Source organism: Homarus americanus, unplaced genomic scaffold (assembly GCF_018991925.1).
Source record: "Homarus americanus isolate GMGI-L3 unplaced genomic scaffold, GMGI_Hamer_2.0 scaffold53233, whole genome shotgun sequence".
In the NCBI taxonomy this organism is placed as follows: domain Eukaryota; kingdom Metazoa; phylum Arthropoda; class Malacostraca; order Decapoda; family Nephropidae; genus Homarus; species Homarus americanus.
The window spans coordinates 5,265,452-5,286,813 of record NW_024751660.1 but is presented as its reverse complement, the minus strand read 5'-3'; the positions used below and the strand labels follow the sequence as shown (position 1 = coordinate 5,286,813).

General features: G+C 41.0%; 1 protein-coding gene across 4 annotated transcripts in view; it reads left to right on the top strand.

Moving 5' to 3' along the window:
* Positions 1-21,362, top strand: part of LOC121854758 (kinesin-like protein KIN-14E) — a 79,482-nt gene that overhangs the window by 23,033 nt on the left and 35,087 nt on the right. The window contains exons 2-3 of one of the 4 annotated variants that reach the window (XM_042349504.1): positions 5,051-5,256; positions 20,458-20,582. In XM_042349504.1, coding sequence (XP_042205438.1) covers positions 5,147-5,256; positions 20,458-20,582 — 235 coding nt within the window. In that variant the 5' untranslated portion in view covers positions 5,051-5,146. Of the gene's footprint in view, positions 1-5,050; positions 5,257-13,928; positions 14,105-14,417; positions 14,571-14,764; positions 15,022-20,457; positions 20,583-21,362 lie in introns of those variants that run through there. The other 3 variants (XM_042349506.1, XM_042349508.1, XM_042349507.1) reach the window with 3 other exon arrangements.

Sequence of the window (21,362 nt, the reverse complement as noted above, 5' to 3'; positions counted from 1 at the left end):
GTCTCATAAGGCATGGTTAACCAGTCGGCTGGTCCCAATCGATCAAGGGTTCGTGTGTGTGTGTGTGTGGCTAGGAGGGAAGATTTAGTGCAATTAAATTTGTGTGCGTGTGTGTACCTGTGTATGTGTGTGTACGTACGTGTGTGTTTGTGTACGTGTGTGTGTTTGTGTACGTGTGTGTTTGTGTACGTGTGTGTGTGTACGTACGTACGTGTGTGTCTGTACGTACGTACGTGTGTGTGTTTGTGTACGTGTGTGTGTGTGTGTGTGTGTGTGTGTGTGTCATGTAGCTTACCTCCCTCTCCTTCTGTCTCTCAGGTGAAACACAAAATTAGCTTTCCGTGGCAGCGTGTTTGATATAATTATAAAGCGAGTCGTGATATAAAACTGTTTTGTCGTTATTATTATTATTAATTATTATTATTATTATTATTATTACTATTATTATTACTATTATTATTATTGCTCTATCTTACCATGACACAATGACATTCAACCTTAATAATGTTGCAAATCATTGCACAGAATGACACATGCCTTGTGACAGTCCATAAGAGAATGTCAAAATAATTTAAAACACAATTACCAAAACTTTTTATCATTCTGTCACAATAAAGAATAAATCATTGAAAACCAGATTAATTTTTCTTCCATCAGATTTATTTCCGATTTTATTTTGATTTCTGACCTGACTGATCGAGTTATTACCGTGTGTTAAAGGGTGGGGGGTCCGTGTCCAGGTATTAATGAGGTCCTCGAATAGGTATGGTCTTTAGCCTAGATATAGCGAACGTGAACCACAACCCACTCAGCTTAGAATAATATGACCTGACCACCTGTTCTCTGTTGAAGACCACGACGCCCTCTGTGGTGGTGTTGTGGTCTGCGTCAGGTAATCAGTGTTATAGGACTGACAGGTAATGAGATGATGAGAGAGGTAGAGAGTCACGTGTTGTGGCTGTCACCTGGTTTTAATTTGTGTGTGTGTAAACGATCCCAGAGTCCAGAAGGTAAGAGTCTCGTAACTTACTAGACTTTAACTCAGCGTGTGTGGAGGACCTAGACCTGGAATGTGGGAAATATATATTTTACCTTAAGTCTTTGAGTAAGCAACGGTGTATCCAAGCTTTATACCCACCCAGACACCTCCAGGTTACTAATTGCATACAACAACGGGAACTAACTTGCCAGAGACAGAATGAAATTAGTCCTAAAGAAGCTGGATTTTGTATTATTTTTTAAAGTTGTGGCCCTGAAAATGTGAAGCAACACTCTCTGAACGCTCCTAAATCCGGCACTGCTTTAGCAACAACAATAACAAAAGTCCCAAAATCAATACCAAATTACACTGAGACTCTACTGTAACTCCTATGTCCCCTTAGTGCAAGTTAGGACACAAAATCAACGTATTGTACAGTCTCTTGTGATATGGTCAATATACACACATTGTTGAGCCTAACTTAACCTGACTTTATCTAACCTAACCTAATCTAACCTTACATTTAGGATTAGAGCTGATTACAATTGGGTTTATTAAAATTGGGGATTATCAGGGCACACACACACACACACACTCGAGATAACGCCTGGACAGTTATTCACTTAAAAACAGAAAGGTTTCACATCTGGTAATTTAACTGCAAAACATTCGCTCAATAGATGACAACTCTAAAATGCAGACATCCGGTAATCATCGTACCGAGGTAACCACTCACCAGCCACGCCGCCAACTTTTTCAACCTTATGTAATTGACCTTTTTCATTTAATTTAAGATGAGAGAGAGCATCGCGTCACACACATTGTCAGTAAAATGTTGTGATAATTCCACTTTGACTTGTATCTTTAATATATCCAAGTTCTCTTAATAGACCCATTTTCTCTTATCTCCAGTTTGCTTAGGAACATTTGAGAATCGTTCTATATATCGTAGCTTAAATTAGTCACTTAAACAACATGGGAATTACACTTGAGATATGTACCTTAACTAGATACGTTTACTTAGGACCAGGTAGTAGACAGAATTAACAATCAGAATGTTTGTGAATCAGGATCCGAGCCCATCAGTGTGGGGGACTAGATGTAGGTTCTTCTGTGTCTCATCGGACTTTTAACCCAAAACAAAATGGTCTTAGTTGTTACTGAGACTTTGATCAACACAAACACTGATATCCTGCGACTGTTCTAGGATTTTAATCGAAGCTAAATGATATCCATGAACTTTTTTCTTGTGTGGTAGGGGGGGGGAGGGTGGAGGGGTCGGATCACAACTAAAATAAAACAATAAATGCGAGAATTTCTGGGATTCTAACTAAAACAAAATAGCATCGTCGAATGTTTCAGGTACCTTAAACCCAAACCAATTGACAGCTACCGTCGACAGGGTGAGGGAACTGTACACGAACCAAGAATACACCTCAGAGAACAAAAACAATCGACACGATAGCTATTGTTTCCTTAAATCCCTATACACTCCACTATCACCCACCTCCCTCAGCAGTAAGGCCTTTCACCACCAGGAGTCACACTGTACCATTCCTCACAGTACTCAATTCTTTTCCACACAACCACACCGACGTGACACCCACTGCCCATCACCACACATTCACCAGATTGAGGTTTTTTTTTCCGGAGACTACAATACTTTATGTTCTGAGTTAAATATTGTTTTTACCTGGAAAGTGTAACAGAGGAAGGTGGGTGGGTGTTGTGGATCTGGTTTCGAGGTTAATAATTTCTCAGGCTGGGATGTTCTGTAAGGGCGAGTTTGGTCTTCACTTATGTTTCTGACCTACCATTTGTAGTTCACACACACACACACACACACACACACACACACACACACACCTTGGATGTTAGTTTTGAAATTTTGTAATATTATATGAATGGAAATATAATATTACACTTAACAGTATATATGCAAGAAAAAATAATTAATTCCAAAATTGTAATTTTCTTGAATTCATTTTGAACAATTTAAGTTTTCTTTTTTCAAATAATTTTATTAATTATAAATTTATGGGTTACTAATGTAGATATGTTAGTCGCGGTGTTATAACGTTTTCTTTGAATTATCATGTACAGTATATACATATTATAGGTACTGTACATGAATCTTGTTTGCATGCTCATTGCTCAACTCTCTATGAACGCAATAATTTTATAAAGCTGTACACCGTTTTGGAGTATAAAACGATAGTGTACAGTGTGTTCGTGTACACAATGATAGTGTAAACAGTGTCAATATCCTGGTGATTATGTACCACACAAATTCAGTAATTGTATACACGGTGTTGGTGTACACAATAATGGGATACACTATTTTGGTGTACAATGTGTTGGTGTACAAAGTAATAGTGTATATAATAATGGAATATACGGTATTTGTGAAGGCATTAATTATAAATACTGTGTCGGTGTACATAACCATAGAGAAGATATGACTTTGATATTTATATTTAATTATACCGAGGATCCATTAAGAGCTGTTGAATGTTAAATATATTACGAGATTAAACACTGCACCTCCGTATAGATACTGTGTTGTATGTGAGAGAAAATAATTATCGTTTTGAAAAGTTCTTCGGAAATCTTAAAGAATATTTAAATTAATATGTTCGCTTAAATTTTTAATATACCTTTCTGGTAAAATAATGTAAATATTGTAAATACTTTGACGACCCATGACCTCTATGTGACCCCTAATGATACATCTTGCTACCCTGTGTTAAGAACCGAGATAAGAAAATCAAAGAGAAGTGTGCACTAAAAGTAGGAAGACAGGCGAAGATACGTGACAAATTTTTGAACTTGTGGCTTCTTCAACCTGAAACATATATTTTAGGGTCAAAATAATTCAGATTTATTTGTACTGACGCCCAATGATCAAATCCGTGTTTAGAGAACACTCGTATGGCAAATACTACTGTATGTAAAGATTGACAGAGATTACCCTCCAACATACACACATTTTCTGTCATAGAAAAGATTTTACTGTATCTATTTTCATTTTCTGTTTTAATCGATGACTGACATAAAACTGTTTTCCCTCGTGAGCAACTGGTTCATGCTCTTTATTTGTTTATTTTCTTTATCATTTCACCGCTTATTAGCTTACTAGCCGTTCGGTCGATTAGTCTATTCTTTGTACTTTGTTAACACTGTTAATGTTCAGTGTTATGTTATGTTCTCCTGAAAGAAATCCTTCATATGCATGTCTCTTCTTTTTTATTCTTATTTACCTTATTTACATTGTGGCCACCTACTAGAGATGGCCATGCCGAGGGAAGGAGGCCAGTGACCTGTTTAGGATCCCTTATTTGTTCTTGATAATTTTGTTAGGGGTTATTTTGAAGCCCTGTACTGTTCGTGACTCCACAGCTTGGGTTGGTAGACCGTTCCATAAGTCTACCAGCCTCTGTATGAAAAACTATTTCTTAAATTCGTTCTGCGTGATAACTTGGCGAGATTGTTGTTACGTCGTCTCGTGTTGGTAGTTCTTGACATCACACAGAGATGTCTCGGGTTTACGCTTTCCATCCTTTTCAGGATCTTGAATATTTCAATGAGATCTGCCCTATTGTGCCTTGTCTGAAGAGTCATTAGTCCTAGGTACTGCATACATTAATACTGGCCTCTGTAATCTCTTTGGATACATATTACAGCTGCACTGCACAACATTCAAACTCACAGCGCTAGTGAGTGTCACAGAAAACGGTTAACATTTGGAAGGGGTAATTCGCATGCTGTATGTTGTTTTATACGAATTGTACCAATCTACGTGTATATAATAAGTGTGTGTACTGTTAGTACTAAGGGAGAACTCAAGTTATCTGTATGATGATAGGGAAGGCCCAAGTAATACGGACTAGTGTACTATAGTGAATAAGTGTAACTGTGTCTGAAGATTATGGTGTTTACGTCTGTGTTAGATTAGTAATAGTACAGTAGTAGAAAAGAGGATAAATTAGGGTTATATAACACTTTCTAAATATCAATAACCTAACCTAACTTAACCTATCTATTAAATGTATCGTACTTATTCTCCTGTAGGTGCTGAGAGGCTGGCGGCAGAAGTACGAGTTCCTGCTGGGCATCGTAAAGGAACCCGGTCGTCTGCTGCCGGAGTCGCTGACGAAGGAGCTCCAGATGGTTGAGGCGAAGCGTCAGGGCTACGCCATCGAACGGGCGCTGGTGCAGGCCAACCTGGACACCTGGGAGACGATGGGAGGCAACAAGGGCAAAAGGCTGAAGGACAAGTTAGTTCACTTTTGTAGTATTGTTAGCTATGTTTTGTTTCTTTCAAAATGAATGTTGTGTAGAGATGAGAACCGTTTGCTCTGAAGATGCAGGTCCACTCCGGCAAGGGTAGACAAGCTAAGTTAAACTAAGCTTAGCTAAGGTAGTTTTGTGGCGTGAGGGGTGGGGGGGGCTCCAGGTCCTTGTGTGTCTGATTGGGTATCCCCATCTTTTTATTTACTACTTTTTGTGTATCTTAGTTTTCATTGTGTGCAAATTGGTTCTGGATCTGTGTCGTCGTCATTTAATCATCCTGTACACTCCGTCTCCATAAAATTTCGAGGTAGATAGACATTTAAGAATTACGCTAGGCACCGCACCGAATAAGAGAAAATGGTCATGTCGCAAGTAAAATAGAAAACGTATCAATCTTTAGGCATGACTCTCATATATTGGTCGGTTATATACCGTAGAATTAACATCAACACCTTTGCTTCTTATATTACTCATATATATTTGTTTGTATGTTTAGAACGAAGATGATAGACTCTTTTATCCAAATCATCATACAATTATGCGTTAATGATTAACGGGTCTGCCCACTGTGAACTTGATGACGATATTACTGAATGAAGGTCTATCTAGTTCTCTATGGCCATCTTTCAGGGAGTAGCATATTTGAAAACGACTATTTTTGTTAAGACTGAGGCATCCAAGAGATGACGTCATACACGTAATTGTCATTGTTGTACATTGATCACGTGACGTCATCTTGCGCACATAGACGCTTTATATAGAGAACTCCGCTTTAAAGAAACACATTGATGAAATAAAACAAGTTGTAGATAAAACGAACCCATTTACTGATGAGGCTTACTTCTAATTACCCTTATCCTAAATTAACGTTATTATTGACAGTGGGGCCCATCGACACAGCCAGGCCCAATGCTTATATAAGAACTGGGGCCTACGAGGACTCATGGCTGTGTTAGAGAATCCCTAAGTATATACAAGTGTGCGGTGAGGGACAAAGGAGGTGTATCTATGCAGGTGGTGAGTGTCGGCCACACCCATGAACGCCAACACACAGTCGGAAATGACTTGCAGGTGGCGACAGCTTTCCTCCGTCCACCTGCCGCCACCTCCTCCTCCTTCACACAACACTGAATGATGTAAAAATCTCAAGGACGAGAAACTTTGATTGCAAAAATAAGTAAAAGAATGTTGCGAATGTTGAAATAGCCACACGATAAAGGAAATATTTTATGATTACGAAGGTTTAATACTAGTAGTGAATAAAAAAATTATTGGCGTGAAATTTGTGTTTTTTTTTGTTATTAGTAAGTTTCAATACAAAATTGACATGAAACTTTAGCAATAAAAGTAACAAAACACTATATTTATGTGTTACGGGTCTGATTATTTGGAAGGTGAAACTTGTTCAGTTTCATTAAAAACAACATTTACTATCATGACATATTTAGTCTATATTTGGTTAGGTTAGATTAGGTTAGGTTGTTGGTAATGTGCTATTCATTTTTTTTAGCTATTATTTACGTGAACGTCACTGTATACATTGTTAGAGATAATTAAAAATACAAAAATAACAACAAAATATTAATTAAATTTTAGTCCCGTATTCACCTTTATGCTCAAGATGGTCAATGTTTTTAGATGATCTTGTTAACTCCTGGTCAATATTCCCTGAACACAGCATCTAGTTCACCCGAATATGGACGGTATTTCCTGGCTATGTCCCTCGCTACCTCTCTCCTCGAGGTGTTCCCCCTTCGGCTATAATGAATAATCTACCCACCAGACCTAACCACTCGTGTCGGAATCCGCGAGGACACACCCAAGGAAATCGGTCATCAGGGGCTTCACCATCAAGACGGGGAGCAAGAAGAGGCTCTTATGTTAGGTGGGGCGAAGGTGTCATGTTCTTTGTTGTGGTGGTGACGCGTAGTCCGTCTTCTCTTTTCACTTTTATCCGGGAGCCATCAAGGGAAGGACTGTTCATACACTCTCTCCACAGCCCCAAGAAAACAATGGTTCTCTGTTTGCTAGACTTTTGCCTCACCAGGATGTGGTTAATAACAGGGTCGAGGTTTGGTATATAATAGGTTTACTTACCGTGGATATCAGTTTTGTTATATATTAAAGGAAATTATATTTGGTTATACAGGGTGACCACATTGAAATGAAACAACTTTAAAGCCTTATAAATTTGTATTGAATGATGTAAACAGAGGAATATTCACACGGCTCATAGTCAGTATGCATGAGTTCATTTGGTTTGTGGGTATATCATTCGGGTACATTGGAATACGTCAGCATAAACATTAAACATGTGTACCATTCGTAGCGCATTTTATTAACATCTCGGGGATTATGGAGGCCACCCCCCACTGAACAGTATCCTGCACCTTTATGGAGTACATTTTCGAGTTTACATAACCCTAAAGACACATGCTCCTCCAATGTTCTGGGCTGTCCTCCACCATCCTGTTTTAGAACACTGTCAGTCTCCTCAAATTACTTCATCCATGCAACAGGGCGGGTGACTTCAGTTCGGCCACCCATAACACACATTTCGCCTAGTCTTGTGGGGTCATCATAATTCAATCTGAAACACCAAAAACAGAAAAATACAGAGATTTAGATAAATAGTGTGGTAACTGCAAGTTTCAACATCCTCACATTTACACATACAAATTTATATGGCTTCAAAATTGTTTCATTTCAGTGTGGACATCCTGTGTACAGTATACGAAATATTATCTTGGGAATTAGTTTAAGTTTGTGTGTGTCTTCGTGTGTATGCGTGTATATGTACGTATGTATGACTGTGCATGTCAGTGAATGCGACACGCGTGACTTGCATAATAGTAGGCACACCCCCAGGCCTGCTATGTGAGAGAGGATGACTGGGAGAACTGTAGACGATGCGAAGGAAAGAGAGAGAGAGGGGAGAAGGACACAGCCTTGAGGTACTCCACCTTACATCAGAATAACCCGAGTATTAAGACTGACCCCTACCCACCCTCAGTCTAGGACCCTAGTCTTAATGGTCTCACAGTCTTAATGTCCTCAGTCTAAATGGTCCCCCAGTCTAAATGGTCCCTCCAATTTTAAAAGACAAAAATACTAATCACAGTTGCCCCCAAATCCCAAATCCAAGGTGAGAGTAGGACCCATTGTGGCCCCAGGTGACATCAAAACCATCAACATTGTAAAAGAAAAAAAAAGTAAAGGTAATCCATGAACTGAGATGCCCAGGGAGCTCACGAGAAGGAAAGTGGGTGATAAGAACCTGTGACCCTCCTCGTCTCTAAGGTCATCAATAGGAGAACCTGTTATGTACACAGTTAAATCAAAGTAGACAATCCCGGCACGTACAGGTGATTCATGTTTACATACTTTAGGTCTTCCCAGGTGTCTCGTTAGTGGTGGAAGATTCGACAGGTTTACCGAGAACAATGGTTGAGACAGGTAATGGGGGGGGGGGGAGATATGTCAAGGGGAAACCCATTCTATGTGTCTATTGCTAAGGGGAAATTATTTAAGGTAATGGAGATGTTAGGTGTACTTTACAGTTTTAAAAGTAATGGGTATTGGCTATTGTAGTTTACATTATCTTAGGACTATTGTTAATTGTCGTTTCCATTACAGTTGTTTATATTGAAGAATCTCTAATGGATACTGTTTCCATTAGATAATATTAAAGACTTGCTAATTAGTGTTATAAAATGGTGAATACCGTGGTTGATGGCTATTGTAGTTATCATTAGTCTCACGATTACAATACTGCAGCCTTCAGACATCGTGAGCTATACCTGTGAATAGAACGGTAATTGGTTTCCAGGTGTTGGTGAAGGAAGAGGTGAGGTGAAGGGAGAGGTGAGGGAAGGGTTACACATCTCACAAGGGCTGGGTCTTTATTCTAGGCCAAAGCTTCTCCTAATCATGGCAGATGAGTGTCACCCTGGCTAAGTGTGTGTGTGTGTGTGTGCTGGTCGAGGTGATAGTGGTAGTAGTAGTAGTGGCAGTGGAAAGTGGTAGTGATGGTTCACACTCTGAATATTACCGTCACGAACTACTGAGAAGGTTTGCTTCTACCAACGAAGGTCTTAAAGGAAACTCACACACACACACACACACACACACACACACACACTCACACACACACACACACACACACACACACTCACACACACACACACACACACACACACACACACACACACACACAAAGGACGATGACCCATTTGATCTATTCGGTGTAAACAAAATCACGTTAAAGCAGGTCACAAAACATCTGGTCTCGTTGTTTACATCTTGGTCCACATCTGGCCTTAACCTGAGACGTCTTGTTGGTGAGGTTAAACACTTCCTAGGCTTTGTTTGTCCTCCTCCGTCGTTCTGCAGAGGAACACAGGAATCCATGCTTTCCGGCCATCCCTTCCTCACTCCGTTCGTGCCTAACTCCGTCTCTTCCCCCCGTGATTCCGTCCACTTATGTCTCCTTCCTTCCGTACCTGTGCCTCCTTCCGTCCGTGTCTTTCTCCGTCCCTGCCTCCCTCTAACCGTGTGTTCGTCCGTAGATTCGTCTGTACATCAGGGAGTTGTGAACACGATAAGTCGACACAAAGAGCCGTGGATTTTAACCAAACCTGATATGTGAATTTTTCAGATGGGTTCAGTCATCTTCTTTTGTTGTTTTGTCATCTATTGTTCTGTATTTTGGTCGTCTGGTTCTGTCATCTATAGTTCTGTATTATGTTCGTCTGGTTCAGTCATCTATAGTTCTGTTCTGTTATCTATAGTTCTGTTCTGTCTTCTATAGTTCTCTTTTATGGACTGACTGACTGACTAAGTGACTAACCTATTAACTGACTAACTTACTGAGGGATGTTTTCGACCAGCCATTGACGACAGAGGTTACCAATATAATCCTTGATCCCATTTGTTGTCTAAATAAGAGCATTCGAAGCCAGCAAGCAGAGTTGTATACAAAAGAGCGTCATCCTCGAGGCGCCCAAACTATAACCCGGGGATGAGCTGTGTAGAGAAGGGTTCCAGCCGCCGCCCCTCTGTTCTTGAAGGTCGCTGAGACGAGAAGCTCTAACACGGGACCTTACACTGGAGCGTTGGTCAACCCTCTAGCCTCCCGGGGGAACACCAGCGAGGAGGAAGAGGAGGAAAATGAAGAAGAGGAACGGGAGGAGGAAGAAGAGAAAGGAGGAGAGGCGAAGAAGAAGGAAGAAGAAGAGGAGGAGGAGAAACGCTTAAAACGCCTTATACAGGAGAAACAAAGTGGGAAGTTGGTTGCGAATATCTAGCACCTGAACATTCGAGTTTGGTTGAATCTTCTCCTTCTTTTGTGACTTCGGCAGCAGTTAATTGATAAGTCTTTGTTCTCCGCGGTTAAGAGGGTAGTTCTTTTAAGCTAATTGCAAAGGTAACCCGTATATCCATCGTGATGAGAGGTTTTAAACCGAAGAATAGATTAATAACTCGATTAAATATCTATCTGTTTACCTCAACATCCATTTCAAAATCGATTCGAACCTATAATCACGTTAACCAATGAGGAATTGACCAGTGTATTGATCCTATGTTCCTGTGTGAGTAAACTAAAGGAACGATCACCTCCAGCGAGATCTCAACCAACACGACACTCGCCAGCGCACCAAATTCCTGGCGACCAATTGACTTCGACATCTACACGGCCACAGCACAAATGTACCACTCATTCCATGCTTTCTTGGGCTTATTCACTCAGCCGATCTTCATGTACTGTGAGGGGAGAGTACAGTAGTTGTATTATCCGTGTTATTGATAATTCCTGAGAGAGAATGCTGTGATATGACATCCATAGAGTACACATTACACAGAAGGAAAGTACACATTACATACACAACGAAAGCACATCTCAAAATAGCACGCACCGGAAATTTAGGAAATCAATTCATCGACCCCTCCCCGCCCCCCCCGTCCCCAGCACAACCTCATCGACCAACAAAACAACAGCTAACGGTAAGAACATGTGACCGCAGCTAAGAACATGTGACCGCATTTAAGAACATGTGAACCTTCAACTTATTCTGTGATGCCTGTAGAAGGAGGAATACCTTCTGCCGGTTGTAGGTTAGGCTAGAACTGAGTTACATCACGTATATAATAAGAGCCTCGGCCAGAACCAACCTCGATATAGTGTGTTTCATAAGTCACACTATCCCCGGGTTATAAACTGACTTAAGGCCAGATGTACCCGGCAACAACATTCTCAAACAATCGTATCTTTTATTTCACCTTTTACTACGGGTTAAGTTTCTCCTCTTAGTTACGATAGTGTGTGTGTGTGTGTGTGTGTGTGTGTGTGTGTGTGTTGAGGAGTATTTGTAGAGTTGGAGGAAAGTGTGTGTTGAAAAGTAAAGAATGCTTAACTATTGGTAAGAATTTGTCATATTTGTGTGCACATTCAACCTTAAAACACACACACACACACACACACACACACACACACACACACACACACACTTGGTTCGTCCAGGCGCGAGAGAAACAGAATCATATGTCACACGCGGCTGGCCACCACCACCAGCATCACCACATAGCCGACATATTAAGATTGTATCCACTTTTTTGCACTCAGTAGCTATATCAGCTCCCATATATAGAACCAAACGCACAATGTGCTTGAATCCCTCTCACGCAAGTGTGATTAACAAAGTGTGCGGCCAGACATATTGCCTCACACTGCTGTACTCACGCAGCTGTGAACAAGTCTCCCTCTATGTACAGGACTAAACAAATATTGTATATGAAATACTCTGTAATATTTAATGCCATAATATCCTGACCACTGGGGACTGTTATACACACCCTTGTGAACTTTACTCTGTAATCCTTTTGCGCTACCGCTCACAGGACGAGTATGGTGTGCACAATAAACTAGACGTTGAAAGTGGCAAAACTAATTAAATTAGCTACCACCATCACTAACACCACAACCAACACCATCACTAACACCACAACCATCACCATCACTAACACCACAACCACCACCATCACTAGCACCACAACCACCACCATCACTAGCACCACAACCACCACCATCACTAACACCACAACCACCACCACTACCACTCCTACCACCACCAGCACTACCACCACGACCACCACCACAACCACCATCACAACTACCACCACTACCACCATCACAACTACCACCACTACCACCACTACCACAACCACCATACGAAGATCAGTCCATGGATTCACGGAAAATTCTACACGTTAGCGGAGTATACAATGGTAATACCACCTTGAACATTGTTTATTGGGTTAGATGAGCCATTTAGATACATTACTATATCAACCATTACATCGTGACTCGTGAGGACTCAGCCCCAGGGAAGACACGCCGCCTCTCGTGGGTCTGGGCCATACACTCAGAACCATCAGCTTGTGTCCGGATACCCAGAAATTCTCACGCTTAATCAGATTTGTACACGCTTTTCCTGGTTGATTGATGGATTGTGAGGGGGTTTCCTTCTATCACCCTGACCAACCCTCCTCCTCCGGCCAGCTTACATCAAGGGTCCCTCTTTGCTTCCCGATTGTTGTTGTTACTCACAGGGGAGGATTTCAGCGTCTAAGTGCAAATTTGACGACATCTTGGCTACCCTCTGTGTGGTATAATTTAATTGAACCTGATGGATAGTCCCGTATAGCATTATTTACGGGGATATAGTTAAAGTAAGATAACCTTTGAGATGACAGGTAGAGTTGCCAGGCTCAGGTATGGCTGCTGGCTAAGGTGTGGTGAGGTGTGACGGGTCCGAGTACCGCCAAAAGATGACTCGGGTGTATATTTCCGTTCGTTAGTTTATCTAGTGGAGAAGATAATTAGTTTTCACTCTAACTAATGGGGATGATGGTTAGTTTCCCCCCTCTAACTTTTCTATACTTTGGTTTTCTAATTAACTCTCTGGCTGTCCGTGACTTTGGGCGGGTTTACAGCGCTGGTTGAGTGACGTAACTTACTGTTCAGATTCTCAAACAATGTAAATAAAAAATTCTAATGCACGGAAGAGAGAAAATCAAAATTGTTTACCAAAGAACGATGTTATTATTTAGCGGCCGTATGTTTATATAGGCGTAAAGGTAAGGTTCAAAATGGCGACAAAATTGCGATGAAACTCTACTATATATAGAAACCTTCTCGCAGTCCATTCTAGTAGCTAACACAGGCACTAAGTCGCCCAGCTTATCTGTCACTCTTACCGAAGGACAAATAAAAGTGAGAAGCGCAGCGGCCCAGTACGAAAGGCGAACTCACCCCCGTGGCGGAGATGAGAAAAGGCATCCAGCACTGGCAGCAGAGGATGTATGTAATCAGACACACATACCTGCCATTTTACAGGTTTCCTAATAACAAAAAGACAAGCGCGTTGCCATTCCAATGCTTGTAGTGGGTCGTAATGCTCAACCCAGCTGCTAGGGTCCCCGTGTAGATACATGGCGTCATAATAACCTTGACTTCTCATTTTTAAACGTAAAGACTCTTGATTCTCCAGTTTTACGTCTCTGGTACACGAGCATTAACAGCGGGGTGGAGGGAGGTGGCGGGGAGAGGAAGGCGAGAGAACTCATGGCCTCTATATCGCCAGTGACTCGCGCGAAGTCTGGTGGTGAGGACGTGTTTGTGTTCGCGTCTGTGTCGATACCTGAGTCAGTGATGGTCATTGGTCATATCTGTGTCGCTTTGTGGCAGTGGATAGACGTACTTGTGTTGACAGTAAACTAATGTAATATCGTGGCCTTATGACTTTATATAACCGACGTGCCAACACAGTCAAGGTGATAACACGGTGTTTATGTGATACAAGTTGAAACATTATTATATACTGGTAACGAGTATAAGAGGGCCTTGACTACCTGGCCTCACCCCACCCCCCCTCTATAGTGGTGACCCTTCCTCCCTACACGTACCTTCACGCATTGATACTTGTCGTGATGAGGAAAAGACAAATTTGAAAGATCTTAAAAAACACCCTGAAAAAAGTGTGTGTGTGTGTTGGAAGAGTTGTATCTCTATAAACAATAATAACCCAAAAAAAAAATAATAATAAATAAATAAAAAATAAATAAAATAAAATCTATGACACTTCATGGCTGGTAAATGGTGACGCCATTACCTAATACTGTAGAGTGCTGTATCAGGGAAGTATATAGATCTCAGGGTTTACAAACTGTGTACCCTGTTGTGAAAGCTCAACAGACTCAATACAGTGAGGCTCTTCCGTGACCGACGATGGAAAAATGAGTTAGTTCTTTTTTCTTTTTTTTTTACACGGTCTCCTGAATGCAAGAATGGCTTAAGGTTCTGGACTGTTCGGCTTTTTCCTGTGTCTGGGGTCAGTTTTTGTCACTTTTCGATCATTTATCCCTATGTTTTTTCATATAAGTTAATTAAAAATACAAATAGTAATTTATATAGTTTTCTCTGAGACTTACGTTCACTTACTAATGACACTCACCGCGTTACAGCAAAGATCTCTAGGCATGAGAGACAGTCAGTCATCTCTCAAAATCTCACCTGATTTGAACGGATGATAAGATCTCTCTCCATTCATCTTCATCTTGTAACTCGTAATTAAAAAGAGACATCAGCTAGACCCAAGAGGTGAACTACTGTACTATCTCTCACTGGGAAGAGATCTCACTCAATATCTCACAACATCACCCTGGGAATCAACGAGCATTAGGACTCCCAAGTGAGTCAACCTGAACCAACTCGATCAATACCTTCTGATTGAGTCACCTGTACAGATCGATATGTGAAGTGGTGTGTGCTGGTGAAACTATATGAACAACTCACTCACTCACACAAGGTCCTTGGAAACTACATGAGCTATAAACTGCCATATACAGGTAGCAACAACTATTCTGATACACGTACAGGTACTAACAACTATCCTGAAACACATACAAGTAGTCACAACAATTCTACCTCACATACAAGTAGTCACAACTATTCTACCTCACATACAAGTAGTTACAACTATTCTGATACACATACAGGTAAGAGGCGTCACTACCTATAACACCTGGCCAATACTTCCGGACAGGTGATGCACGCTCACCCCCGTAAAAAGTGTGTAGATACAATTTAACCAAACTCTCTCCTTTTCTCTTTCGTTTTTTTCTATTGCTGCTTCCCATTTTATTTCTATTCTTGTTTTATAATTCTTGTTGGTATATTACTTAGTTTTCTATCTTTTAGTATTTTTGTACTTTTTTTATGTATAGACGACTTAAGGAATCTTTTATTTATGGTGTTATTTTATTTTACTTATTTGAAACTTAATTCCCGTATATATTCAAGTGTTGTATTGAAACTACACGTGTATTGTCGCTGTTGTAGAGATGACGTCATTAATAAAATACAGAGGAATGCTACTTTTTGCAATGAAGTTTCAGAAGGCGAGAGGAGTACCCCAAGGTGACACCATTTCACTGAAGTTTTTCACCTGAACCACGAAATTAGGAATATCAGGCTAGGTTATGTTTAGGTTAGGTTAGATTGGGTTGGGTTGGGTTGGCTCGGCTCCCTTGGGTAAAGGTTCATATATCAACAACGCATATCCTTACAAATACAGACACAACAGCTGCATGAAGCGAGACGACGTATACGAGGTAAATAAACTCGAGTAAAAACTAATGTTGAACAGTGTCATGGGTGGCTGGCCGGTATATATAAGTCCACAGGTAGAGAGTTGCAGGAGACACAGGTGAGGGCAATTAGTGTTTACTGAAGAACTGACATGAAACTAAGAGCGAGAGTGAGGTGGAGTGTGTCTGGTGTGTCCTTCCCTAGTCTTGGTCTTCACGAGAAATCTTCACGGTAGCAGCAGCAGAAAATTCCTCCCGCTACTTGCCTGTACCTGCCACACAATTCCCCCAAACAGTAGGCACGTCCCGTCACTTTCCGTCACTTCCCGTCACGTCTTTCATACAAGAATCTGCCACGAGAGTTGATTGTTGAATGACAGATGCGAGGCCATGAACCCAACGTGAGGCTGCGACGCACCTGTCTCCTGGGGTACACACACACACGCACACACACACACACACACACACACACACACACACACACCTTTCCCTTTCATCACGGTTCTCTCCTCCAAACGTTACCTGTGTCTCATTATATCAGTCCTCACTACAGCTTATATTTCTCCGGGTATCACAACTTCTGATGCCCTTCGAGCAGTCCCAGCCTCTACCTTCCCCTGATGGGCCTCCTAACCTACCACACTACCCATTAATATTTGCTACCATCATCCTTTCATCCTTCAAAGTATTTCTCTCGTTGTCTGAGCCTGTGTTAGTAGTATATGCTTTGTTTATCACTAAGTATAGCTTGTCTCATAACATTCTCTTGTAGGGTCATATACCTAAGATCTCAAACCTCTTTCTGGTATCTGCTGAAAGTGTCCATGCCTCTGTCCCATACATTACTCTTAACAGTCTAATCCATTTCAACATTTTTCTCCCTTAAATAAATTAATATCCTAATTTTTTAACCAAGTTTCTAAGATTAAATACTGTTTTTTTTCTTGATTTATTCTTGTTTAAATTTGACTTCCATATTGCCATTATTTTATCTGAGTTTTTTTTTCAATTAATTGGTCTGGTTCACTCACCGTGGTTCTCTCCCTCTGGTTCTCTCCTTCTGGTTCTCTCCTTCTGGTTTTCTCCCTTTGGTTCTCTCCCTCTGGTTCTCTCCCTCTGGTTCTCTCCTTCTGGTTCTCTCCCTCTGGTTTTCTCCCTTTGGTTCACTCCCTCTGGTTCTCTCCCTCTGGTTCTCTCCTTCTGGTTCTCTCCCTCTGGTTTTCTTGGTCCCTCTGGTTCACTCACCCTGGGTACAGTTACTACATCCTGCTGGGCGTCTTGTCAGGTCATTTAATTGGTTTAGCCGTCAGAGGAGAGGATGTGTGAGGCCGTGTACTGACTCACATACCATGAAAACCCATTTTATTTTTTTCTCTATGGGATGGTTGGGTGGTGCTAACAGGTCCCATTGAATTTGAATTCTGCCACTTACAGCGGGTTTACAGAGTGGTAGAGTAGAGGTCACAAGGGGTGTGTATAACAGTCCCCCGTGGTCAGGATATTATGGTATGGCATTGTTACAGAGTATTTCATATATAGTATTTGTTTAGTTCTGTACATAGAGGGAGACTTGTTCACAGCTGCCTGAGTACAGCAGTGTGAGGCCATATGTCTGGCCGCACACTTTGTTAATCACACTTGCCTGAGAGGTATTCGAGCACATTGTGCGTTTGGTTCTATACATGGGAAATGACTTAGCTGCTGAGTGCAAAAAAAGTGATACAATTTTAATTAATATGTCGGCTATGTGGTGGTGGTGACGATGGCCAGCCATGTGTGACATACGGGTTATGTTAGTTACCCGACCTTCAAGATGGACTGACATTTCTTCAATATAGTCAGTTATTTATGGCTTTTAGTTGTGGTTTCTGAAAACAAAAGAGCATCAGCAGGAAGGAGGGAGGAGGAGTAAGGGAGGTGACGCATGGTGAAGACACTGACAGATAGATTCATCACATCTCTCCCACACCGTTTATTTCCCCTAAATGATTGTTCTTGGTAGTTATTAGTTAACTGTGATTGTTTTCGCTAGTTTAAGTTAACAGTGAACGAAGCGATATTAGACTCCTCCTCGTAAACAAAGGTACGCGTCGTCACTTGTTTTCTCGTCGATGTAATGGGTATACAAAGAGTACGGTTGGTGTTATATCCGTGTTGTATAATTATGAATAGACTGACTGATGGTTCTATTTATGGAAAGTCTCTGTATTGTCAACTCATTCTGTACTTTGCTGTAGACGTTTAAGTATTTGTATATGTTAGGTGTTTCTGTTGGTAGGTCTGCCTTCCTAGTATCTGATGTTACCAGTTATTATTTCTAACATTTGTTGTAATTATGGTAAATCACCGTGCTCCATCTTTAGTAGAAAAATATAATGAAATTAATGTAGCGAAAATATATCAACGGCGGTGAAATAGTGGGTGATTTATGCTGGTACTCCCTGACCAACACTAGTACCCAAGACTCATCGGAAAACCCACAGCTTACACCGACAGACATGGAGAAATGTCACTCTCCGAATAACAGTAAAGCTATAAATCAATGTTTGTTAACTATCTCCTTGTTGCTTAGGCCTATGTCGTGAAGGGCGATGATACTGCCTCGTGTTGCCTGTAATGTCTCCATAGTGACTATCAACTCCATGGGAGGACTTGGCGACTTCCTCTCGTAGTGTGTGTCAGATAATGGGTCATTTCTTTAAACACTCGGGTTATTTATTATTATCCCGAAAGTCTCCTCCGATTTGGGTTCAATATGGAGACTTAACCCCTTGAGTATGATGACTTAACCCCTTCAATATGGAGACTTAACCCCTTCAATATGGTGACTTAACCCCTTCAATATGGAGACTTAACCCCTTGAGTATGATGACTTAACCCCTTCAATATGATGACTTAACCCCTTCAATACAACTTAACCCCTTGATTACGATAAAAACCGTTTCAGTAAGACAAAAATCTTTCAATACAACAAGGAACTCACTTAAGTATGACACTATATACACTGGTTGGATAAGTTACCGTAATCGAGGGGTTAATAGAATCTCGGGCCATTAAGCTTGTATAGACGCCATTAAACTGAAGGTGGTGTGTGACTGAAGGTGGAACGAGCGACTGTGAAACGACAGTTATCAACATGTGGAGCGTTTCTTGTCGTTTTAGTGGAGGCAAGTAGGCCAGGTGCAGTGTGTGTGTGTGTGTGTGTGTGTGTGTGTGTGTGTGTAGGAGGCGAGAAACGAAGATGATTGTAACGTGACTTGACCCGTTATGTTAGCTCTTGTATGTCTATAGGTGTAGGTGGACTAAGACCTACACACACACACACACACACACACACATACGTACTGTACATGCACACAAGCTCGCTCTTACATGAATAGGTGAGCACAAAGAGACATACCAATAGTCAGATACACACACACACACACACACACACACACACACACAGACACACACACATACATATTGAATTCGATGTTCAATCTTATCATCCATGTTTGCTGATTTAGACAAGTGACAGCCCAAGTACACTAAATAGTCGACAGTTTACATCGTGTTGCCAATAGAGGATGAACGTCGAGGTTTAATTTGAGTTTATGGAAAGATTTTGCTTTGATTTGTCTTCTCTCTTAGGCCAAAGGTCGTGTAGAATATTACGAAACTGTCCACCAACTCCTGACGCTCTTCTGTGTGAAGGACAACCACGTAGTTACCTGAGCATTGGGGATATATAGTAACAGTAGATTACACCTGAGATTTCACTCCTGAGCTGGAAGTAGATATGGTCTTGGGGCAGGAGTATGATCATCAATACGTGGAAGAGAGTTGAAGATGTGACAAAGTTATGTTCTACGTCAATTCAAGTAGAAAAGAGTATTGATCTTGTACCTACTCTCTGACACATATGGCCTCGTGTTGTTGTGGAGTTGACTGGTTCAAACTCTCTAGTGGGCAGCTGAAGCACGCGAGAATCAGCCACAGGGCATATCATCTCTCAGCTGAGTTAAAAGGTTTTGGTTAAGTCTGTGGCAGCCGAGTACAGGTCTTGATGCTGTTCCTGACTCCTCTACTGATGTCTTATTACTGTAAATGCAATAATAACAATAACCACAATAATAACAATAACAACAGCCACAGTAATAATAATGATAATAATAATAATACCTATATAATACTCTATAATTATCACACAACTGCACCGTAAGTCAGAAACGTCGAAGTATATACCATCTGTGTTACGCAGTAGAAGTAAGGATGTACCGTACCTCTCTCAGAGCTTTCAGACACACATACTGTTAGATTCTTGGCGTCTAAGAGGTGTGATTCATGTACCAGACACAAGTATTTTTGGCCACAGGTGTATTTATGTTAACATGTCTCGTGTGTGTGTGTGTGTGTGTTTTAATCCATAGAACCAGTCCATTACACACACACACACACACACAAACAACACCTACAATTTTACACCCTAAGACAATATACGCAACTCAACCCAACACCCCGTCTAACACACACTTCTCTCTCTCCTTGTGTTACAGTCGTCCAGAGAACATCAAGTCACTGTACGAGCAAGTGGCCAACCTGGACTGTATGTTGACATCCCTGGAGACGCAGATCGACGTCCTCTCAACCGTCCAGACTAACCTACCCAAGGAGTTCCATGGTCAGTGCCCCCTCTTGAAAAGTTAATGTTATTTGATTTTATAACAGGAGTATCTTCACCTATGTTATTTTGCTGTTATTGTAAGTTATTTTTGTTTTTATTTAGATGTATTGTAAGTAGTTCCTATATCAGTAAAAGTAGTAATAGTAGTGGTATTCTAAGTACTCTTGACGTCATAGAATTAAGCACTATCCATTGTACAGAAGTCGTCATCCAAATGTTCCTCCCGACGAAAAACTTATCACCGGGTAATTTTAATGTTATTGTTTCTTATCGTAATTAATTAACTTACTGAAAAATGTGACAATTGAAAACCCTCGTGAAAAACAACAACACAAGAAAACTCGGGATTTCTGTCTTATTTAGTCCCAGTTTTCACCACCGAGTCTGTGTGTTTATAGGAAATTATTTTGTTGATTGTGAGTTTATTACCTCAAGGATTACTCTTGATAATTGTGTTTTCATATTCAAAATAAAATCAATATGAAATTATTTGGAAATTATTTATTGCGCCATCAGAATTTGTGGTAATATTTGTATTGTGTCTAAAACGTTTCATGACCGAAAACTAAAAATTAATTTGTAGCGGTATGGAATTATTAGTAAGTGTCCTCTGTGTCTGTCTTGTCTAAAAAGATATTATATGGTCTTACCCCGGCCCACCACCCCTCCCATCCCCCACCACCGCCCCATCCCTCACCACCGCCCCATCCCCCAGCTCCACCCCGTCTGAGATGAACGGATTCTCTTTCTGCACGTTTCCCTTTACGATGAGAAATA